The 25,347-nt window shown below is 45.5% G+C and overlaps 1 protein-coding gene across 1 annotated transcript; it reads right to left on the bottom strand.

Moving 5' to 3' along the window:
- Window positions 1-20,188, bottom strand: fam135b (family with sequence similarity 135 member B). Its single transcript, XM_019876254.1, has 20 exons — window positions 19,919-20,188; window positions 17,704-17,800; window positions 16,350-16,429; window positions 12,787-12,929; window positions 11,415-11,485; window positions 11,138-11,311; window positions 10,812-10,938; window positions 8,216-8,375; window positions 8,012-8,061; window positions 7,408-7,563; window positions 6,672-6,745; window positions 6,446-6,600; window positions 4,581-6,363; window positions 3,546-3,712; window positions 3,350-3,441; window positions 3,156-3,253; window positions 2,267-2,418; window positions 1,480-1,590; window positions 953-1,066; window positions 1-507 (listed from the first exon to the last, which is right to left on the bottom strand). The coding sequence occupies exons 1-20, from the start codon at window positions 19,965-19,967 to the stop codon at window positions 302-304; spliced, it is 4,059 nt and encodes a 1,352-aa protein (XP_019731813.1). The 5' UTR covers window positions 19,968-20,188; the 3' UTR covers window positions 1-301.
- Window positions 20,189-25,347: the final 5,159 nt, after the last annotated feature.

Genomic DNA, 25,347 nt, shown 5'->3' with positions numbered 1-25,347 from the left:
CCGACACATTGTGCGCGCGTACTTCACGAAGGCTACTCGGATGGCGACGAATCGGTCCGCGCCCGTCAAATTCCTCCGACAAGAAGAAACAGTTAGCACGTGTGAAGTGTTGCGGCTGAGAGGTTAGTGATAAGGCAAGCATCTATGCAGGATAGATGGTCCATATTTATGTTACAATTGGCATGGCTACGAGTCACACTCACACTGGGTGAGCGCTTGAAACAGTTCCTGACAAGGCTATCTACACAGAAGAGTCCAGTATATTCATACACGTTGGTGGTAAAAAGAGACCAAAGCACCGTCATTTGAAGTAGTCAAGTCCCGCCACCAAGAAGAACTTCTCGAGGAAAAGTTCGGAGTCCAGGACGGCGATGTGGGCGGCTCGGCCGATCAGCGTGTTGGCCGTGTTGGGCAGAGCGTGGAAAACGTTCTGACGGATTAACCGGCAGTCTTTGGCCTCTACGAGAGGCTGCAGCAGGTTGTTGATCATCTCCGTGTAGACGGGGCCTGGTGGGGAAGAAATTGAGGGACCCGACCCGATTAATTTTTCACATTAACACTACAACGTAAGACAAAAATAATGACATTCAAAGCCTTCCATAAAAGCAAATACTAAAGTGATGAAAAAAAAAATTGCCTGTAATTCATCTTTATTGTTACAAGCATTATTGTATTATTCAAGAAATACTCTGCTGATCAGTTATCGCAATTTTATTCCGGCAAATATATGAAATGGCCTAATAAAAATGAGCTCTCTCGTCGGACCCTCGGTAAATTATTCAGACGGGTCACGTGAAAGTGATTTGGTTCCCAATTACAGTATTCCATCATTTCATTCATTTATCTGCGCACTGGATAATCTGACGAGCTTTTACTCATGTTTTCATGATGGTGTCCTTGGCAGAATTGGACACAGCTCATGTTCTGTGGCCGGGAGATCGAGATCGTCTACCTGTGGTTTTGTCTTTGAGAGCGGTTTTGCACATCTCGATTCGGGCAGAGTGGAAAGGAACGTAACGGTCCTGGGGCGACGCCACCAGCACCACATTCTTGAAGAACTGCAGCCCTAACGGAAATAAAACAAAAGGAGTTGAAAGAGACCGCAAGGCGTGCGTACGTGCGTGAGAAAGAGGGCGGGGGAGTCATTTTACTCGAAATGGCAAAAGCGCAATCCCAAAGTGCAATGACAGGCGAGAGACAAAATAAAACAGTTTTTCTTTTGGGTCCGCTGTCAGCGAGCGCTTTTAAAAGCGCACTCGGCTGCGTTTTCGCTGACGGGGTGTCAGACTTGCGCACTCTTGCTCTGTGTGGGTTTGACAAAAAGCATTTCCGCGATGATCGTCATCCAAGCCTGCGTGACAAAGCGCCGGGTTGTCGCGCTCACTGACACAGCGGGGAGGCCACTCAGAAACATGACACAAAAACGGGCCGATTGAAAAGTCGACATTTGAATGAGGCCGTTTCGGCAAGTTTTCCTACCGGGTTTCTGACTCAGGAGATAAAGGAAGGTTTTCCGCGGATCCGTGTTGTCTCTGAAGGTGAGCTGCAGCAAGGATCCCGATTTCTTCAGCTTCTGCATTAACCACAGACCTTCGTAACCACAAACATACAATCCTGTGAAACTTTGCCTCAAAAACCGAGGCGCACGGATATTAGTTTGATAATTGTTGTCGAGAGCACAAAATGTTCACGCGCAGGGTACATGTAGAGCATTTGCGGTGTTCACTGAAAGGCTCGGAAAGTCTCGATAATTACCAGAAGACTTTTTTTTTTTGATCATTTACTTCTGAGGATCATGATTTTTAATTATAATTAGACACAATTACGGACCTAACTCTATTCTTAAAGCAAGGGGAGAGCTTGGCCCATTTTGAACGTCGTCTTTATAAGTAGCCAAATTTTGTTCCGTTTTTTGATCATCGGCTCCAAGCACGACAAACAAATCCTATCCAGGTTGTATGCTGGCAGATTTGAGAAAAATAAATAAATAGGTCTAAATTTGGTGACCTCGGAATCACGCAGCCATGTGGGTCTCTCTCTCTCTTTCATATTTTTAACAATTTAACATATCGGTCGTGTTTTTGAAGCTCGATAACACTTTGTCAACAGCAAAGAGTGGGCAGAGTTGCTTTATTATTCTCTATAGCTGACACAAACTCAAATCTATTGCTGTATCATCGGCGTGTTTTTCAGTGTGACCACTTAATTGCTGATGAGCTGGAAGAGCTCCAAAAAAAAAAAAAAAAAAAAGGGCTCTCTGCCTCACCTGTGCTGACCAGCGCGCTGTTGTTGTACAGCGTCCCCAAGTGCGGGCCGGACAGCGAGAGGAACGTGTGCAGTCTGGGCAGATAGCAGCGGAAGCGAGGCCTCGTCAGCACCGAGCGGATAATGACGTTCCCCAGAGAATGTCCGATGAAGCTGTCGGCGCCAGAAAAAACAAAACAAAACAATATTTTATTATAGAACGCTTGCGGTTACGAAGCGTCTCATTAAAGAAACTTCATTAGCTCGTTCAATGTTCGCACGACCGCAAAGACAATTTAATGACGCTCGCGTAGAGGACATTGTGGGTAGAATTAATTGCAGTCGATGCGACTACGCCGAGTCACCTCGCTGAATTACTCCGCCGTTGCTGCAAATGCACCCCAAAACCTTCGACAACGCTTGTTGCCTGACATGCGCTCGACTCTCCAGAGAGCGCAGCGCGAGCGAAGAAAGTTGAGTGGGAACTCTTCCTCCCTGGCATTTGGAGGGCAATTAAGCGGGAAGATGAATAGTTTCATTTCACGGGAACCAGGCAACCCGTCGCGACATTAAGGCTACAGTCAAACAACGATTCTTTGGAAACATTTTGAGTATGAATGATAAAAAGCTTTTCATCCATTCTGAGTCACTTATCAATTTGGAGTTGGCCAGTGACAGTAAATTATGGGGGGGGGCTGACCGTCCAAATAGATTTTTACTGTCTCTGCTGCCCTCTATTGACATTAGGAGGAAGTACAGTACAGTGTGACTATGAGGAAGGAGAATGGTTTTCTCACCACATAGTTGTGTTATCATACGAAATCAGTACTTCGCTTTACATTATCTCAATAAGTGTCGGGAAGGTGAACCGAATATTGTGGCCGGTGTCCTTTCATTCGGTGAAAACTGACCTGATCCTGCCTATGGTGAGATTGTACAACTGGATGTGCTGAATGATCTCATCCAGCAATCTGTCCGTCATGGTGTCAAAATCAGCAAACGTGTCAGCCTGCAAAGAATTTAAAAAAAAAAAAAAAAAAAAGCACCAAAAATAAGATTTGAATGAATTGCTTTTAATGTTTTGTTTTACAATACAAAAAAATACCTGGTTTCTTTCAGACATGAGGAAGTCCAGCCGGGATCCTGGCAGGCCTAACTCGATGAACGTCTTCACCAGGCGAAGGTCTGCGCTGTTTCCTGGAAGAAGAAAAAAAAAAAAAAATCAAATTAAATCTTACAATGTCTGAAGCGGTCATTTTGACAAGCGGGAATGAAAGCGGCCGCCTCCTCGTAAATCTCACCATCCAGCCCGTGCACACACACCACGAGGTGTATGCCGTCGTCAAACTCCTCGTCGTCCTCCTCGGGCGGGAAGTAGGGCAAGTCAGATGCCAGCAGGGGCAGGTCGCTGTAAAGGCCGCCCAGGAAGCTCATGCCTTTAAACAGCTCCTCTTTGGCTTTAAAGAAACTGGACATGTGCAGACAAGCAAATCATGTAACTCATAAAAAGGATGCATTACAAAGCTCTGGAAAAGAATAATAATCGTAATTGTAAGTAGGAACGGTATTTGTATGATTAGTACTGCAATCTTCATACACTTTTCTGATATATTTTGATCCTCCTGGTGAAGCAAGGTACTCAGACATGACGTACCGTATTGGCCCGAATATAAGACAGTGTTTTTTGCATTGAAATAAGACTGAAAAGGTGGGGGTCGTCTTATATTCGGGGTATAGACGTTATACCCATTCACGACGCTAGATGGCGCCAGATATCAATGAAGCGAATGCTGAACTTGACTCCCCAGGCCAAAGTGGACCCCTGCCACGAAGAATAAAAATAAAAATAGCGGTAGCACGAAGAAGAAAAATAAAAAATAGGAAAAGAGAAGAAAATAATAGAAGAGATAACAAAAAATGGAGAAACGTAGTGACAATCTGGAGAAAAGTGGGTCGAAGATCGGCCAGGTTAACCGGCAGCTGAGGAGAAGTTATGACGTCATTTACATTTCAAAAACCGGAAGCCATTCATTTACGAATGTGATTGCACTTTAGATTTGAATGAGGCAAAATAACATGCTTCTTCTCTCAAATATATTGTTATAATCATTTGTTTCAGATGTACTGTAATTATTTTCTGTATAAAAATTAATTTGGTGTTCAAAAAGTCTTTTTTCAAACTTGAGTCTTATAATCAGGGCCGTCTTATATTTGGGCCAATATGGTACTTTGACAGTATTTAAAGAAAACGGACAGAACGTTAGATGCGGCGCTTGGTGTGGCGTTCCTGATAGTGAACGTGGCCAGTGAGTGTATTCACGCGTGGAAAAACAAACCTCAGCATGCGTTCGTTGACCTCCTGGTCCACGCCAAAAGGGTTGGCTAACGTTGAGGAGATGATGCCAAACGAGCCCAGCGGCTGGTTGGTAATGGGCGAGGTCGTCAGGCGGGCGGACATGCCGCTCATGGACGGAGAGTCTCTTAGAGCAGAGGAGAAGGGCAGACAGGTGGGCGCGCAGGACACCGACATGTTCACCACCTCCACCATTTTCTTATTGACGAAGGCCAAGCCCGAGTTGGGCACCTTGGAGGGTTTCGTCGGGTCACCTGCCACTCCGTTCTCATTGGCTGACGTCCCGTTGTGGTCACCGTGTGTGGTGATCTCATGGCTTGTCACCCTCGTGAGGTCGCAGCCTTCCGAAGATGGCGGAAGTGTTCTGGACTCCTGGTTACGAAATTCAGTCTGGTGGAGACTTTGGTTCTCATCGACATTGATGCCACTCTGCCGGTCCGTTGCGCTTTTATGAGCACTTGGCTCGTGCTCACTCCTGCGGGGAAGTGCTTCCAAAGCTGCGAGCTGCACATCCTCCACAGAGGCACTTACCCCGCCGATGTGATGATTTACATACTGGCCATGGCAGTCCGTAACAGGACTCTCCTTAACCTGAGGGCCCGCCACAGACTCGCAACTTGGCGCCGAGCTGGATTTGTCGATCTCAATAACGTTTTGCCGATGATTCGACGTTTCAGAACCGACGGTGCCTTCGGTACTGTTGTTTGTCATCGAACTTGTGTCTAAAATGGAGGATTCCGACCGCTCCGAGGTCAAAGAAAAATGGGCTTGATCGGAACGTGGGTGTGGCATTAAACCACTCGAGGCGTGCGCCTCTTGAATTAGAGGCGCGCGGTCTTCCTCGTTGTCGTCCGGGCTACTGATCTGCGGTGCGGACATGGATTTGGTCAGTTTGCCGCCGTGGCTCTGCTCCCGTTCGTCCTCGTAAGGCAGGGAACTTATGGACGTCAAGGAGGCCTGAATACCTCCGCTTGGAATGCTACCGTTGCTCTCCATCTGCAGGCCCTCCAAAGAGCCGCGAAGGACCGGGTGGCGAGACACTTTCTGCCGCGGGATCTCCCGTTCGCTGGAGAAGTCCAAAGCGGGTTTAGCCCGCAGGACCATTTCAACAGGCCACGCCACAGAGCTGGGCTCGCTCTCGATACCCGAGTCCGAAATGACCGAGGATGAGCGCTTGATCATCTTCGAGATGACCGGACCTCCTCGAGGGGGCAACTCCTTTCGGAGACCGCCGAGAGAGGACGATGAAACAGAATGTGCGGACACCGCGGGGGTGCCGACTGGAGCATCCTCACTTTCATAATCCGCGAACTGAGTTAATGGCACAGACATCTCAAAGTCGTTGTCGTCACTCTTTTGGCTACTGTTGTCCTTTGAGGCATCAAAACGATGGATGCAATCTTCCGGAATAAGATGCACGTTCCCATTCCTGAGGGCTTCTTCTGTTTGACAAGCGACAAGATCCGCAGATTTTCCCAGGCCTGAACTTTCCTCGACTGATGAGATGTCCTTTGATTCCTGCGGATCCGCCGCCGGTCGCTCTGCTCTTTCCTCCATCGGAAGAGCGTCCCGAGAACGTCTGCGGTTGCTCCGCTTTCCGATGAGCGACACATAGGTGGTCAAATCCATGCAGTCGTCGCTATCCGAAGCATCCTGGGATACTTCAAAGCATTTGGCCCTCGGACCACTTGGGTGAGCCACGACGACAGCCCCCGCGTCGGTCCGATCGTCGGACGTCGCAAGAACCGGCGCATGCGCTACCCGCTCTGGAAAGACAAAGGCGTGACAGTTTCAGAGCAAATACTCTTGCCTCCAAACGTACCGCATCACAAAACACGTTGGATTGACCTTTTGCAGAAAACTCCACATATCGGTCCTCAAAGATGATGGGAAGGCTGTTCCAGTCGCCATCAATGTCCAGGCACTCGACGGGTAAAGGAGGCATTTTGGCCAAGTAGTCCGAAGACCGTACTTCTGCTGCAATCTGGCCCTGTCTGCTGATCCTTCAGCGTAAAGATCACGATTTTCAAGAAGCGCTTCGTCCAAATGTGTTTTATCTTGTTCCGATACTTACAGATCCTCTTGAAATAGAAGCGATGTCTCTTTGGGGTGCTCTGTGAAAAAGTACGCCTCTGAAAACCTCCTCACCTTCGGGAAACGAAACACATCGTGAGGCTCGGACTGCGGTTAAAACGTCGCGAGCTGCTATTAAAAGCACAAACGGAAACCTTTCAAAAGTCTTCTTTTCATTCGGGGCTGCTCATCGCCTTTGTCCTCCTTTAATTTAGTCATGCTCCGTAGTCCAAACTCAGGCACGATGACAACAAATCGCCAGCGGGACAAGATTCCTGGTGTATTTTTACACCTCCCCGCCAAATAATTACAGAATATGCGCTAATTGAAAATCCACCGACGAGTGAAGGCTTGCCAGCATCCCGCCACCACGGGGTAACTTTCAAACCAAGGCAAACATGTTCATTACTTCCCGACAAATGCAACAAACTGAAAATCGCCCCGCGGAGAGACACAGCGAACGAGCTTTTGTATTGGTTTTAAATGGGCCGCTGATTACGCGGGAGACAGAGTGGTTGTCGACAAAACGAGATTGAAGGCGCGCAAGTCTATTACGTTTCTGTTTCTATTTGTGGAACGAACAGCACTTGGCACGATCATAGGATGACACAAATAAAAATGTTGAAAAACAAACCAAAATAAAAATGAGCAAAGGAGAGACGACAATAAAAACTCAAATATATCGACAAAAAAAACAAAAAAACGAATAATAAGAATCCTGTCTTGGCGGCTCTCACCCTGAGAGTGTGGTGCTCCTGAGCCACGTAGGACAGGACGTGGGGGTTGAGCGCGGCCGCCTCCAGGAAGCAACGCCAGAGGGCGGTCAGCTGCGTGCAGAGGTGGCCCACGTCCCTGCTGATCTGCTCGGCCACCTTCTCGCGGCCCTCCTGCAGCTGGCGTGGACAACAGAGGGCGGGGCCGCTTTAGTCTCGTGTATGTGCATGTGTGTGTTCATGGCGTGGCTGGCGTATTTCTCAAGACTGTCTGATGTGTTTCATGGAGCTCGAAAGCGGGATCTCCCCCTTTTCGGTCTTTCGGGAAATGATTCTAATTGCTGAAGCAGAGGCGAGTAGAGCAGACACACTAATATATCTTTTCGACCGTGCGTCAAGCTCATCAATCTTTTTTTCCAGATATATTTTTATTCAGGCCTACAGACTTTGCTTTTAATTTGGAAGCTGCTGAAAGAAACGAACGAGTGCATCATACAGTTTTGCTGAAAAAAAACTAAACATGGTATATAACCATTCACACAACCATTTAATGTCCACGGATTCTGATCAACTTTTTTTTTTTTTGGCCCCCTAAAGCATTAGTGTGGTGTGTTTTTAACATGCGTACCTGTAACTCTATCGCGAGCTGATTTAGAATCTCTTCGACGGGCAGGACCTCTGCGATTAGAGCGAGCAGTGCAGAGTGGAAAAGTAGAAGTTAGTGTTGACTCAATACGTGATTGATCACATGCCGCAGTTACACACGGCAAAGACAAATTTGAGCAAAACGCTGCGATTTAGATGATCCGTTTGTTTGTGGGACTTTGCTCACCCGCGTCCACCGGCATCTGCTGTAGCTGCGGGACTTCTTTCATCAGCGCGGCGCAGTAGCGGCTAAGACCACCGCGGGCGGACAGCAGGAGGCGACACAGTCTTCTGTGCCAAGTGTGCGCTCTTTGCAGGCAGTCCTCGCTCGGCACATAAAAGCTCCCCTGGGGGGGGGAAGTGCCAAGTAGGGAAATGTCAGCCACGATGTAGGTCAGCGGTCAGCCTCTCCGAAAAAGGCCCTACACCTTCATAACCGCCATGTACACATACTTGAACTTTATAGCCGCCACGGAAACAGTTGTGATGGCCAGCTGCTGACCTTGCGTTTAAAAGTTGGCAAAGTCAAGTTAATTGGACGATCAAATAAGATGGGAGGAAAAATAAAAACGGCCCTTCAACGCGGCTTGCCGGGAAGCGCAAAGGCACATCGACATGTTCATGAAAGAGCAGCGGGATGAAAGGTGACCTTGTTCTTGACCTTGATTTTCACAACTAAAGAATGGCCAGAAAAGAGACACGTCATGCTTCCTTTTCATTCTTGAAATGGTGTCTGAATAACTGAAACAAAGATCAAGAATTAGTGCAAACTTTCGCCACTGCTCAACTGTGGCATGTGCCAAAGCAGGTTTTGCTCTCGTATAACCACGAAAACAACGCAGCGCAAACACGGGGGCAAAAAAACAAATGTCATTTTCTGACTGCTGGCAGCTCAAAAATCTTTCTTGGTTGTGTAAATTCATACTTGATGGGTAGGACAGGCCCTGCACACCTGGGCTTTTTAGAAAGCAGTTAGTTGTCCATAAAATCTCCCCGTTTAACACAGTTATGGTAAGAATGTTTGCTCTCCTGCTTAAAAAAATATATATATAATAATAATAACAACAACGGCTCATGCCTGGAGTATCGGCGGACATACTATAATTTACCCCAGGCAAGTTCAGACTCTGGGCCTATCATCATACGCGTGTGAGCTCTGTAATTGCAGCAGTGCGGGATAAGAAAACCAGAAAGGAACACCTGTATGTTTACTTTCAGAATTCTCTTTTTCTATGAACAGCCCGCGAGGCTTTCGAGTGACAGGTGAAAAACTAGCTATGGGTTTGTTTGAACTGGTCGCTATAGGAAAAACTATTTTTCGCTATTATTCCAAAAAGCTGTTGTTTTTTTTTTTTTTAAACTTGTAGAGAACTCCAAATGTGCAATAATGTCATGTATGCGTATCAATTAATCAGCCGCTGACTATGAATTTTCTACATCGTCAATGAAGGAAACACACAAAAACCTACTGGATCCCAAGTAGGAAGCTGCCCTTCCACCAAAACACTGACATTTCATCTTTTAAAATAGTGACTGTATTTCACACAAGCTGACGAGAGCTCAGTTAAAAAAAAAGAAAAAAAAAATCTCACGAAATAAAACTGAGCGAGTCGCAAGCTTTTCACCTGCAGCTACGTGATACGTGGCGCTTGTGAGCACAACTCATTACTGGGATCAAAAGAAGACATCGCGCCGCCACCCGTCCCCCTCCTCCTGGTCCTGGTCCAGAGCCAGAGCTTATTAAAAGGGGCCAGGCAGGGGTGGGAAGAAAAGCAAGAGGCGGCGAATGGGGCGCTCATTAAGATTTACAATGGAGATTGTGACATCTAAAGCAGGGGTCGGGAACCTATGGCTCACGAGCCATGTATGGCTCTTTTGATGATTGCATCTGGCTCGCAGATAAAACAAAATTTTCACTGCTCACATTCTGTTCAGGGCTGCAGTTGGCGGCAGGAGAAATTTGAATTGGATGATACTGGCTTACGTAGGCCGTTGCTGGGGAAACAGGTAAACGCCCCCTTTTGAATCAGCCCGCTCGGTCATTAGCTCAAAGCTAATCCTAAACGAATAAGATGGCGAAAAGAAAAAAAGATGACGAGTATGGTGGACTTCAGGACGAATGGACCGAAGGATTCACCTTTGTGGAAAGAACAGGTTCTGCGGTGTCTTAATTTGCAATGACAAAATACCACCGATGAAACGGTCGAATGTAAAGCGGCACTTTGACACGCGCCGTGCAACGTTCGCGTCAAAATAACCTGCGGGAGACAACAGAAAGGAAGCATGCAAGCTACTGAGCAGAGTGCAAAGCTAGCCAGCAGCAACTCCGCGTACGGACCCGGCAAGATGACTATAATTCCGCTAGCTTTGCTGAACCATCGCGAGGAACGGAAAACCTTCACGTTAATGCTCTCGGTAATGCAAGTAACGCCAGATGGATAATGTATCAATGTACCATCTTCAGAGCAGATATTTAGAGGTCCATTTGTTCCACTCATCATCAGAGTTTGTTTTTAAGCCCTGAAATCTGCGTTGGCGTCTGGTTTTGGAGCCTTAAGTGACCAATTGCGATGATGACACTCATCCAAGATCTCTAATTCCAATGCGGCAGAGCCTTAATGCATCGTTATGGCGGCCCCGCGCAAATGACATCCTAATCCGTCAAGTCTGCCGTCTCCAAACAGATCACACCGCCATCGCCACGTGGCGTCGGCAAGCCGGAAGAACCTCCCTACGTCAACGGGGGATGAATGTTATCTTGGACTGCACTTCCCGAGCCATACCTCCGAGATGACGGGCTTGCAGTACCCTGCTCCAAAGACGAGGTTTTCCACAGAGACGGCCGCTTGGTCACCGGTGCTCTCCAGTGAACCTTTTCCCAGCCAGGAGCCCTTTCCTGTGTCAGCAAAGCTGTACGGAGAGGACACATGCTCAAATACAGAAAAAAAATATATATATATTCTGCTAACTGCGAACTTTGATCGCCTCCTGATATTATGCAGTAACTTGGTGAATTAGGCCCATACGAGAAGACCACATCGAAAGAGCCGCCGCGCTTTGCGCCGTTTTGCAGCCACGCCAATGCGGAACGGGCCTCTTTTACTCTTACCTGATCAGCGGCTGATGTAAGGCAACCAGTGAGGCGTGGACGGAGACGGAAATGACGGACAGGTGGAAGTAGTCGAACATGACGGGAACATGATGATGCAAGCCTCTCTGCGGGTGGAAGTGGAGATTGAGGGTGCGGCTGCTGATCAACGGGACCGAGACGATGTCGGCCAACCTGGGAAATTAGGCCATCAATGATGAGACGTGTGTGACTCTTAACGGTTCCGCGCGAGTTGTTGATGTTTTCCCATTGTCCCCAAAACAGGTATGACACCTACTGCTGCTCGTTGTCAGTGAAGTGAAGATCCAGCTTCAGCTGGAAGTCCACCTCGCTGAGAGCCTCCCCCAGCTGCAAAGACAAGAACACTCAGAGCGAGCAGACCACTGCCAAGACATGAGCAACCATCCCATGGGAAATTGCGACGTTCTGAAGACGGCGCATTCATGCAGCATCTGGATTCCACCTTATTTGTAACCGGAGCTGATGAAATTCAAGTCCAATTAATTTCTTCAAGGAAATAACTGCTAACTTTCTCCCTTGTGAATGTCTTAGCTTCGTTTGTTTGTAAATGCTTTTAAATGTATTTTTAAGGATGTGAATCACATGAAGTGACCTTGTATATGAAATGTGCTTGATAAAGCTGCCTTGCCTAAGTGACGTCCTGCGTGTCTTCTAATCTTATGCAAAGTAAGTGAATTCACGTGCCATAAAATCAAAGGTGCCCAGCATAGGACAAAAACAAAACGGCACGAAAGAGAAGCAGATGGGACTGCTGGGAGTCTTTTGAAGGTTGAAAATGAAGCAGGCGTGTTAATAGATTCACGGCGATCAGAGTGCAACCCCGCTGCCTCCCACACAACAGTAAACACAGCCATCTTTGGTCGTGCGCATCGACGGCGCCATCGATCCGGCACGAATCGCGCGTACGCGACGAGGGGGGGGAAGCGAGTGGCTATTTTTGTCTGTGCCATCGCTGGGTACGAGCAACAGATAACCTCCGGAAGGTTAATGAGCCAAGAGCCTTTGGGAGAGCTCGCCGCTGACACCCGACATGTCTTTACGCTCCTCTGTCTTGCATAAAAAGTCGACTTTTATGCGGATTTATATTCTGCACATCCCAGCATTTGAAATTCAACTGCTACACTCATTTTTAGGAACAACATGTACCGTACTTATTGGAAAAAAAAATTACTAGTTACAATCTGTACATTCCTGCTGCTAATAGGGGTTTGCGTGAGTCACACCCACGCTGACGCAGAACGCTAAATGACGCGCGCAAGGAAATGAATGATGCACAGTATTAAAAGTTGAAAATGCGGCTCTGCGGCAACATGAATCACAGTAAAAAGGTTTGATGGGGAACCGAAGCAGGTGCACAAAATAATGTTTTCAACTCAAGGGCTGCAGTTTCAGAGGATGACAACGCCAAACTAATTCATTCACACCTATGCGCAATTATGCCTACTTTCCACTAACAACCCTGGCTAAATTCAGCTCATTAATAGCTGAAGCCGTCAACGGTAAACCACTTTCGTAACATTTCTTTTTGTGTGCCATCCCCAAAAGTCAGTCACGGACGGAACGAACCTGGACAGGAGACAAATATGTGCCCGTGTATGTGCGTGCACAAGATGTCATGTTTGACTCACCCTCTCTCCATCCAGCAGCAGATGCACTTTGAAGAGCATGCTGTCGTTGACGGTGATATCCTCATTCCGGTAAAGGATCTGAAATATGCGGCTGAACACGGTGCCGTCGTACACCCCCGGGGAGCTGAAGCTGCATTCGCCTGCTGCGCGACAAGACGACATACATTACAACCGGCGCAGGCAACCCCTCGTTCACTGAACATGACAAGGTTGAGCTGCAGAAATGCAAATGGAGTCCCATTGAATGTGTGGCGATCATTTGAATTGATAAATTCATCAGACTGTGGACTTCAACAGTCAGAGGATGTTGTGACTGGCGTGCATTTGTCATAACTTGTGACACAACAATTGTGTTATCTTAACATTTTATATTACGTTACCATTCATGTTAAAATCAGAGTTGTTTGTTGGCCTGTTTATACTCTACTAACACGGCAACTAATCATAATGTGGATACGTTGGTGCAAGCAACACCACAGGCAGGACAAAATAATTACTTTTTTTTTAAAGTCTACACACCCCTGCAAACACTTTCCCCCCCCCCAATCATTTACTTTTTCCACCATTAAGTTGACTTTCAACTTCTTCAGCAGTCAGTGTTAGTGTGAATTGAGTTGTACGGGTTGTAGGTCACATGATAAACGGAAGGACATGTTTTGAAATGACTCATCTCGGTCTCACGTTTTACTATCACACGAGCCTGGCATTTAAACAGGGGTGTGAATGCTTTTTTTTTATCTCCACTGGCCCCTTTCAAAGGACCGAATGATGCTTAAATAAGTACATCAAAATATAAATACGACTACATGAGTGGAGTTTCTGATGCATTACTTGTACTGGGCTCCAGCTAAAGCTTCGCATGTATTTATCGCTATATATTTTGTTGACATATCTGTTAAAAAAAAACAAAAAAAAAAAACAGGGTATATACACACTGCAGACCTGAAGCAGATGAATGACAGGCTTTTTAAAAGGTGCAAGAAACAAAACAGCAGTTGTGCAAAAACAAAAAACTGCGCCGCTGTCCAGCTGCGAGGCTTTTGAAATGTCCCCGCAGAGACGGTGTGCCTGTTTTGGTCTTTATAGTCTGCCCCTCTCCACGGGGCTTCCCTCCTGATAATGCTGTGGCTCCCTGTCGCATTAAACAGCCCCAAACCGAACGGCTGGGTGCGTGCGAGCGCGACTCTTGCCAAAGACTTGTTGGACGTCAGAAGGAGACTATCGTGCCCAGTGTGCTGCCGTGTCAAATAATGTCAACAGATCCTTCATAAATCTTAAATTCCCAAAATGAGACTTTCATAATCCTTCAAGAACGCTTTAATCTGCTGTTTAAACTGAATAATGACACATCACAAATAGAAATAGTTTACGATTTTATATATTTACATTTTGTTGTGTACGACTATATTTTGACTAGACTGACTCCGCAGCACGGAAGTGAAACGTGCACCATTCACACATCAAACACTTAGTGCATAATGAGACGCTTCCGTCTGTACACGTTTTGGGGCGTGATCGCATCCTGCCCTTTAAAACTTGCTGAAATGCCCCGAAGCTTTAGTCACAGCGATTCTGTGCCAGAAATAATCTGCTTATCGCCTTCGGTATGCTACATCTGCTGTGTATCACAGTGTGTGTATATTCGTGTGTGCGTGTGTCCATCCTATCAATAAAACCCACAAAATCTCAGAATACAATTGCTCTTCATGATACTATGACATCTCGCCTTGAAAATGATGATGTTATTGCGAGCGAATGGCCATCATGAAATGCTTCAGTTGAGTGTTTGGCGCAATCCGCCATACACACGATGAGCTTGTCTAGGGCCCAATAACTCAAATGTCAAGCGTGCACTTTGAGAGCGCGAGAGAGATCACAGTAAAGGATTATTTCCTGTTGCCGCTTCTGCGCCGCCATCAGCCCGCCCACGAGGTGAACGGGTTTAATTCATGACCTTGTGTGGCAGACTTAGATCTCAAAATGGATAAAAGTGTGCACTTTTACTTTATAAAACAGGCGGTGAATGTATTACTTGTTTATAAAATGACAAATCAAAATTGGAGTGAGGCAAATTTGGACCTCAATGTGTAAATTATCTTTTCATTTTTGTGATGCCTTTCTGGTGAATGCTTACATTTTGTAAAATGTAGATACTGTACAATTGTACCATATCATGTAGATTTTTTATCTCATTAATTTAGTTTTCAAGATTATACGGGCAAATTATTTTTATATTTGCAGATGTGTCTACTGCATGCACCACATACCGACGGTAGATCTCCGCACTCAGGGCCCTCTTTTCATAGACAGGCACACGTGCACTTGGTGTAAAAACTGGCACATTAGTTTCATTAAGGACAAATGTAGTTATGCGTGTTTTATTACACACCCCCAGCGCACCTGAAAATTTGGATGACAGAAAGCAGACTGCCAAATTTGAGCAGCTAAAAATAGGTCGAAGTCAGGGCACAGGTGGTGGGTTTTGATCGAGGCGAAGGCATTCGGAACACCACGGGACATAGGACCCTTATAGACAAATGAAGTACTGCCTACATAAATGAAAACACAGTCTATATACTGTCTTTATGTTGGCTCACTTTTAGACTCGGGATCTCAACAAGTAGTCACACCTGAGCACAGCCCCCAGGTCGCCATGGTAATGCTCGTCATACTTTGTATTCATAGTGGCTCATTTCCAGGACACAAAAACACTCCCACAAAGCAGGCTCATTTCAGCAAGGTCCACTTTAAATAAAGCATGTCACAGACTTAGATACCTCAGATATTGACCTTATTGAAAGAAATGCATTAGTCTCCTTGAAACGAATGTTCAGTAATTTACACTCTGAGGCAAAAGCACTATTTAGGATTTATGTCCTCTTTATAATCCCACTCAAACCATAAACTAATGAGGGAAGAAAATCGCGTCTCACCAGTGGTATTTGTGACTCCCTTTTCCTGTCATCTCACCAGGATTAAGATGAATCAAAGTCATAACCGCCGTGACCCCCGAACCCGCCACACACACACACTGCTTCAGCACACTAAATTCTAACATCAATATCCTCAAAAAGGCTTGCAATAAAAAGTGTCCTCTAAGGAACAATGACTTTTTTAAGAACCAGGTCCTCATAATCCACACATTTGCAGTCCCTCACACACGCACACGCACACGCACACGCACACGCCAGTTCGAAGAAGCTAAAAATAACCGTTATTACTGTGAATCATTATTGGCAGTGAATTGGTTTCCTGGATTGCTGGAGAAGCGGATTGTAAGGCTCGGGAAGGTTCAGCAAGAAAGAGAAAGCAAGATGTCAAGGATGTAAATTGAGCGCACATGATTGTATTTCAGATTTGCAAAATGTAGATTGTGCAGAGGAGAAAGTCGTCACACGGCTTCAGAAACTACTTGAAAGCGCTTTGATTGCTGCAGAAATATGCTGAGCTCTATGTGGTTCTGATAAGAGATAACCAAAATAGCAGGTTAAGGATTATGCCGGTACAAATCAGAAAATTCCTGGTGATGTCGAAAGATGTGATCCTCAATCACTGGTACTCACCTGCATTATCTTGCGTTGTCACTATTAATCTGTGGAGCACCCGAGGGGAGACCTTCAACCCTGTTCGTACCTGGTAGAACCTGATGGAGCGGAATTAGACAAATGTGACAACAATTTCATGGAATTAAAAAGCATGCATAAATACTAACACTAACCATAAAAAACATGTGATTAAAAAAAGAAACTCATGTTCAACCCAAACATGTTAATGTCAGTTTAAAGGGGTTCAAGATGCTTTATTTACATGGCACTCCAGATGATGGGAATTCAAAAACAGCAGCAGGAGCAGATCAAATCGATGCCGCGTTACGCAAAAGGAAAGTCTCGGCTCTCTGGGGATACGTTGTGCAATTAGGGAGAGCAAATTGTGGCAGTTACGATAAGTGTCGCCTCATTGCTTTCGTGACATTTCCAAAGATGAAAGCTTTGACAGAGACATGCATAGAAAAAAAAAAAAAAAGCTTTAAATGGGTCAACGGACACATAATAGACGGTGATGGCGTGACATGGGTCAATACGAGTTGATGGTTTGACAGTGAGATACAAATCGTACGGGGGAATTTCGTATCCATCCTCTTTCGGTGACTGTATGAATTGCCGCAAGTATATTCACATTTTGTCAATGACATAATTAGGAAACCGCTTGGAGGCAAAGGACAGATTCATACTAAATGACATCGCACAGCGCAGCAGTCATAATATGAATGTGACGTGAATTGCGATTGCCTCGCTTCCATTCGAACTTCATCAGAACATTTAAATCGGCCAGTGTACGTTGGCTGGTGCAGCAGACCTTCAGATCAGGATGAAGATTGGTTTTAGCAACGGCATTACTGTGTGGGCCAAATGCTATTAGTATTCCTCAGCCATCCTGACGTTCAGATTTAATTATGGCACGCGTTTGCGTTATGCTCTCTTTATCTTCAAAAAGCATGGCATCTGTTAAACATTGTCATCATGAGAATTCTTACAGTCAGCTGAAAGGATTAGTAGAATTACATTTTCCCCGTTTCATGATTTGACTGCAATTTGATTTGCCCCGCCCCCAGCTAAGGTTTAAGATACGTGACAAGGCTTCAATCTCATACCTAATATGTGCAGTAATTGGGCGTCAGCATTGAGAGAGGTGAAAGGTTTTGACATTTTCATTTGCAGACAAATTGGATTTTAAAGTTCACACCGTGGGTCAGTTATCGGTGATAGCCATTCGTTAATGACAATCACAGCCGTAACTGCAACGCTGAACGAAGATGATTTTACTTCTGCACCACCGTACTGCGATGTGCGGGTAGTCAATCTAATGTACGAACCTTCGCGCTCAGTCGGCTATAGGTTGGGGTACAACATTCCTTACCCTCTCTGGAAAAGATCCACGTTATGAAACTTGTGCAACTCTACGGAAAACTCCAATGTTCCCTGTACTTCAGACATGATATCATCCCAGTCATCACCTGTTAAAATAGAACATACAGGAAATTTAAAAAAAAAAAAAAAATCCCTTGCACAAAACATTTCAGTTCTACCATAACATAACGTTTCTATTGGGATTGGGCTATCCAGTGTTGGGCTGTGTTTCACAATGACCAAAATAAAAAAGCTTTGTATCCATACATTGCCTTTTGCAATGTTCTCTCTGTAGCAGGGGTGTCAAACTCATTTCACATTGTGGGCCACGTACGGCCTCGGTAGATGCCAAGTGGGCCGGACCATTAAAATGATACCATACTCTGCTATAACTAACCAAAATGATATGTCTCTGATCAAAACAGTATATCTCCTACCGGATACTCCATGAATTGCACCTTACTAAAAATATACATTCCGTGTCTTTTATGCAGTTTTTTCCACTTTTAAATGATCCTGCGGGCCTGATCGAACCTCCTTGGGGGCAGGTTCCGGCCCGCGGGCCGTATGTTTGACACCCCTGCTCTACAGCTTTCAAAATTAGCGCCCTGACAAATCACAGCCGAAATCCGCACACTATCACAGACAGCCTGAGGGCCTAACTGGCACAAACAAAGCATGTTTGTTTTCTGTTTAACCCACAACATCCGGAACCCATTTGGATTAAAACAGAGACATGGATTTATATTCTCCAGGGCACCGCTAAAACGCATCGAAGCAAATAAACTCTGCTGCCACTTAAGAGATGGACAATGCTTAGCATTAAGTGTGTCAAGGACAAGTGTGATTGAGGACCCAAAGTGCAGGGCAGCAGTGAGGCAAGGTGGGTGCGCTCTCCAAAAACGGACAATTTTGGAATCACCGAGAAACTAAATGAATTGAATGCATCGAAACCTAATCGATTCGATCATGGCAACTGCTTTCTCTCATTTTGCTGAGTCTGCACTTGCCTGCACGACGGCGGACACTTGCGGCGCCAAAGAACAGAAGCGCTGCGTTCAAAGACAAAGATAAAAATACTGTACTTTGCCGGTGTTGGCTTATTCCTTCCTTTCTCCATCGTTTCCATTCATTTTGCTGCCTCTTCTCCAGAAATGTGTTCGGTGGGCAGGGAGCAGTAGAGTGCACATTGTGTACTGCCAAAGAAGACTTAACACGGTCTTCCCCCCCAAAACAATCTATCTTTGTCATGTGCCGGTTACATAACACACAGGCAGACTACAACACTGACTTTATTATTAGGTTCAGCTTGAAAATGTATAATAAGTTAATTATGTCAGCAAAGTGCCCACGCTGACAACAAGAAAGGCCTGCGACTGCCGTTCATTCACCCGCGCTGGCCTGTGATGCCTTTGTTGATGACTGGAGCAAGAAAATATCTCCTTGTGTTATTTGTGGGCTGTAAATGTATCTTCTTAAGAAAAGAAAAAAAAACTGCACTTTAAAGTGTTTCTTGTTTCAACATGACAGGTATTATTTTGGTGTGAAGCAGATTAGATAACAGCGTACAGTCACATTTCTTTTGTGTTTCTTTACATTGTGACACAAAAACAAATCAAATACCAATATTCCAAAACGACTTTAAAAGTCCACGTGGATATTAGTTTGCCTAGTTTGCGGGTATTAATTTTATGCAACAATGCAAAAGTGACTGGAAAGTCTTGACTTCTCATGTGGTTTGATCATTTTTGCATGATTACACCGAAATCGTGATTAAAATGCTTCTGGCTATGAACTAAATAGTTTTGGGTTGAGGTCATTGTGGTATAATTATACTAGAGGACACTGCAGACCCTGTTTAAAGCTTTTTTTTGTTTGTTTTTTTTAAACCGCAAGCTTACATTTTGAACAATTGTATTGCCTTTGTGCCACGCGAACACAACAGCTGCTCTACCCACCTGAACAAAGCCATGCACTTCCCAGAAACTAAAAGAGGGGACAATGTGTCCTTGGCAGGAAAACACTGAGCCAGAAATCATGTGATGTCATAATCTTTGCTGAACCCCCCACCCACAAGCTCGACGGTGGCGTATTAAGTTCTTAGCCGTTATGACATTACAATGCAGTGAGTGCCTGAACATGTCACGGCCAACACCAAGCAAATCGATCCTTTAGTGGGCAAAGGGACGTCATAACGTGAACCGTTTTCTCGACCTTACACTCACAGCTTGTAGTCAGCCGCCTCGTTGCAAACTTGTCGGCGCGCCATTCCATCTGTCATGCGCTAAGATAGGCATGACAGCGACTATTTGTTCTCTGCCTGTTGCAAGGCACCGACGTGATCTTCTGCTCTCCTGCTCTGCTGTTGCAATCCCAGCAGCAGAAGTCACAGAAGAGGCCGCACAAATGAATGCAACACGTTACCTCATTGTGATTACAGTCCCCTATATTCTCAGACCGTTGATGTTTGGAACTGTGGCATCTGTGCAAAAATAATAGGACTTGCAGTCATTTTATACGGCATTATAACTCTGGTCATCCTTTCGTTATTTCATTCATTGACAAAGAACATAGTGTCATGATGTCTCGTTGAAATTTAATTTCCTCCATTAGCATGATGACAGCATGACCATTTAAATAAATGTGTTGGTGAGCCATGGGTCAAAAATGAAATAATTCAGTCATGTGCTGGACAGTGATCCTCTGGTGAATAGCGAAAACTGATAACCACACAAAAATGGCTTGCAGGTGCTTATAGATGCCACAAGATGGCATCAAAGCGCGTTTTGTCCATTAGACAAGGCTTTGGCCCGAGTAACTATAGTCCCTCCCTTGTTTTCTGTGTTCTAGTTTGGGCATATTTGAAGAGTACGCTATTTTAACCAAACTTCGGGTACACTTGGAGGAAGAATCCATTTGAATTGCATATTTCCCAAAAATATGTCATTTATTTTATCGTCATATTGAGGAAGGTTGTATGGGAATTGTGGTGCATTGTGCCAATATGTGATGTTTGTTCGCACTGACACTTGCCCAGTTTTGACAAAAACTTTGCTTAACATCAGGCAAACTGCTGAGAAAGGACATGTATTTTGCTGAGGACCTCTCTTTTTTCCACTTTTACAGGACTTAATAAGAAATTGCAGTTACAGTAGCACCGGCGAATCACAACTAACTGAGCATCGTCAGGCTTTGGTGGAGGTCTTCTACTTTCATGACTTGACTTCTAGTTAACTCAACAGTGATGCATTTGAGTAAAAGATGCGGAAAGTTGCACACATTACATCGACAAGCTTCGTTAGCTTCGGCCAGAAATAGCTTCCAGTGATGTACAGTATTAGTCATCTGGAATCATTGTCTATAATCAGACCTTCCGTCTCTCATGCAGCCTGCCTTGCGGGGATGTCTGCTCTGTACCGTCCGAACGCGCACGGAGCGACCCAGATGCACGCACACAACCGAATGCAGACAGAGCAAAGTCCGGCATCGTTACCTTAGCAGTGATGCAGGAAATGAGATGATCTCGTGAGTTAATGCGGATGGATGCGCTCCTGTGCAATGTTTATATCTCCGCTCGCACCGCTACTGCTGCTGCTGCCGCTGTTGCTGTTGCCATGGTTATTCATCCAGACCCTGCGTGTACTGCAGTCCCCCCGCTTTCCCTCTCTTGCGCGTGCTCTATCGCTCTTCATCAATCTGTGTCTCTCCCATCCACATGGAGGAGAGGAGGAGGAGGATGAAGAGGAGGAGGAGGAGGAGGGGATGCCAAATTCGGGCGTCCGTTGCTTAATCCGACTTTGTCCTCGCCCCGAAATCGTGATTAAAATGCTTCTGGCTATGAACTAAATAGTTTTGGGTTGAGGTCATTGTGGTATAATTATACTAGAGGACACTGCAGACCCTGTTTAAAGCTTTTTTTTGTTTGTTTTTTTTAAACCGCAAGCTTACATTTTGAACAATTGTATTGCCTTTGTGCCACGCGAACACAACAGCTGCTCTACCCACCTGAACAAAGCCATGCACTTCCCAGAAACTAAAAGAGGGGACAATGTGTCCTTGGCAGGAAAACACTGAGCCAGAAATCATGTGATGTCATAATCTTTGCTGAACCCCCCACCCACAAGCTCGACGGTGGCGTATTAAGTTCTTAGCCGTTATGACATTACAATGCAGTGAGTGCCTGAACATGTCACGGCCAACACCAAGCAAATCGATCCTTTAGTGGGCAAAGGGACGTCATAACGTGAACCGTTTTCTCGACCTTACACTCACAGCTTGTAGTCAGCCGCCTCGTTGCAAACTTGTCGGCGCGCCATTCCATCTGTCATGCGCTAAGATAGGCATGACAGCGACTATTTGTTCTCTGCCTGTTGCAAGGCACCGACGTGATCTTCTGCTCTCCTGCTCTGCTGTTGCAATCCCAGCAGCAGAAGTCACAGAAGAGGCCGCACAAATGAATGCAACACGTTACCTCATTGTGATTACAGTCCCCTATATTCTCAGACCGTTGATGTTTGGAACTGTGGCATCTGTGCAAAAATAATAGGACTTGCAGTCATTTTATACGGCATTATAACTCTGGTCATCCTTTCGTTATTTCATTCATTGACAAAGAACATAGTGTCATGATGTCTCGTTGAAATTTAATTTCCTCCATTAGCATGATGACAGCATGACCATTTAAATAAATGTGTTGGTGAGCCATGGGTCAAAAATGAAATAATTCAGTCATGTGCTGGACAGTGATCCTCTGGTGAATAGCGAAAACTGATAACCACACAAAAATGGCTTGCAGGTGCTTATAGATGCCACAAGATGGCATCAAAGCGCGTTTTGTCCATTAGACAAGGCTTTGGCCCGAGTAACTATAGTCCCTCCCTTGTTTTCTGTGTTCTAGTTTGGGCATATTTGAAGAGTACGCTATTTTAACCAAACTTCGGGTACACTTGGAGGAAGAATCCATTTGAATTGCATATTTCCCAAAAATATGTCATTTATTTTATCGTCATATTGAGGAAGGTTGTATGGGAATTGTGGTGCATTGTGCCAATATGTGATGTTTGTTCGCACTGACACTTGCCCAGTTTTGACAAAAACTTTGCTTAACATCAGGCAAACTGCTGAGAAAGGACATGTATTTTGCTGAGGACCTCTCTTTTTTCCACTTTTACAGGACTTAATAAGAAATTGCAGTTACAGTAGCACCGGCGAATCACAACTAACTGAGCATCGTCAGGCTTTGGTGGAGGTCTTCTACTTTCATGACTTGACTTCTAGTTAACTCAACAGTGATGCATTTGAGTAAAAGATGCGGAAAGTTGCACACATTACATCGACAAGCTTCGTTAGCTTCGGCCAGAAATAGCTTCCAGTGATGTACAGTATTAGTCATCTGGAATCATTGTCTATAATCAGACCTTCCGTCTCTCATGCAGCCTGCCTTGCGGGGATGTCTGCTCTGTACCGTCCGAACGCGCACGGAGCGACCCAGATGCACGCACACAACCGAATGCAGACAGAGCAAAGTCCGGCATCGTTACCTTAGCAGTGATGCAGGAAATGAGATGATCTCGTGAGTTAATGCGGATGGATGCGCTCCTGTGCAATGTTTATATCTCCGCTCGCACCGCTACTGCTGCTGCTGCCGCTGTTGCTGTTGCCATGGTTATTCATCCAGACCCTGCGTGTACTGCAGTCCCCCCGCTTTCCCTCTCTTGCGCGTGCTCTATCGCTCTTCATCAATCTGTGTCTCTCCCATCCACATGGAGGAGAGGAGGAGGAGGATGAAGAGGAGGAGGAGGAGGAGGGGATGCCAAATTCGGGCGTCCGTTGCTTAATCCGACTTTGTCCTCGCCCTCCACAGCATCCAGTCCACTCGCAGAGGCGACCTTACGGCTGCAGTATGAATAGGAAAGCATGCAGACACGGCGGTGTGTGTATGTGTGTGTGTGTGTGTGTCCTGCTGCTGCACTCTCGCATCGCGCATCCAGACAGCCAACCAGCCGGCTGACATCAGAGCCAGCCCACTAAAAGCTGAAGTGAGCCTTCAAATGAGGAAGGAAGGAAAAGAGACAAATCATGCTCGCCGTGCGTTGATGCAACCTGTGAAATGCAACACAGTAGATTAGTTGCAAAAAGAGTATGGCAACAATCCAAATCAGAAATTAAGAGCAGTAGGAGAGTACACTGCTGGGTCGATCGTAACCAGCCCGCCATCCAATCTGCTGCATCAAAAATAATGAAAAAAGTTGTTGAATGAATACCTCAATGTGAGTGTCAATCAAATACGGACATTCATATCTTTGTAGAACCAGGATTTTGTCATTAAGTAAAACCCAGCATTAAGGCTACATTTCTTCCCCCATTTTGCCTTCTGTAAACAGTACTAATGTGAGCCTCTAGACCAGTGGTTCTTAACTTTCTTAGAGGTACCGAACCCAACCAGTTAATATGCACATTCACCGAACCCTTCATTAGTGAAAAAAGAAATAAATAAATCTATTTATTTAATTGTACGACGTACTATCACGACAGTCACACGTTAACAACTAAGCGAACTAAATTTCCCACAGCACTGATTGGACAAGCAATGTCATGTGATCATCCGCAGCCAGTGATGGCCAAGCGGGCGTGTCATAACTAATTGACATGCTGAGTCGCGTGTGTCTTACCCTCCGTGGCAGAGGCTCCGTCGAAGCCCTGAGACCGATTCACCGAACCCCTGGGGTTCGATCGAACCCCAGGTTAAGAACCACTGCTCTAGACTGAGTGAATTGGTGAGTTCAAGGTCACCGCAAGTGACAGTTATGAAAGAACTCGTCAATGCACATAATGGTATTGCGGGGGAAAACATCTCATTTTAAACATAGAGTAGCAATTCAATTCAATTAAGCAGCACATCTGGCTGATGGCTCATTCGCCTGACTTCCGCTTAGGCAGCGTGGGCTCAATTTCCACACTGAATGCGAGTGCAAAAGGTTGTCTGTGTCTATATGTGCCCTGTGACTGACTGACAACCAATCTTGGGTATGGTCTGCCTTTCGGGATATAGGCTCCAGATTCTCGTGACCCTGATCAGGATCGGCGGTATAGAAAATAGACAGGTGCACAGTAGATGGATGGATAAACAACACATTCCAGTTGATAGATTAAATGATTGACGTATTTGGCGCTTGTGCTGCTTATTCAAGGTCCGTGACGCAACAACTTATTAGCGTTCGTTCATAGCGCTCTTCCTCCCGTCTTCACCTTGCTTTTAAAAAGCCAAAGTCAATGGCAGCTTTTCCCGCATGGCATTCTGCCATCGTCTTGGAGCACTCTTGATTAAGGATGGAGCGCTATTGATTTTTTTTTTTTCTTTTCCCAAATGTCCGACATACTACGAGGATGAAAAAGCGCGGCAGAATTTTCTAAGGGTTTAGGGCGTCGACTTCCAGGTCATCCAAGGGTAATAAAACAAGATAGCAGGAACTACTTTCAATCACATTTTATTAGAATCTAATGTTATTAAATAATATTTCTGTATGCCTGACAGTTATAAGGCCGTGCGTTTGAATTCATCCTGTAATTCTGGCTTTCACACCTCTAAAGTCAATCTGAGAACGTTTTTATGGGCATTTTTAACAAACTTTGCCAAAAAGTGATATTTTGGGGA

Source organism: Hippocampus comes, unplaced genomic scaffold (assembly GCF_001891065.2).
Source record: "Hippocampus comes isolate QL1 unplaced genomic scaffold, H_comes_QL1_v1.1 scaffold244, whole genome shotgun sequence".
Classification (NCBI taxonomy): domain Eukaryota; kingdom Metazoa; phylum Chordata; class Actinopteri; order Syngnathiformes; family Syngnathidae; genus Hippocampus; species Hippocampus comes.
The sequence above is the reverse complement of the archived record's forward strand: the minus strand, read 5'-3'. Positions and strand labels throughout refer to the sequence as shown.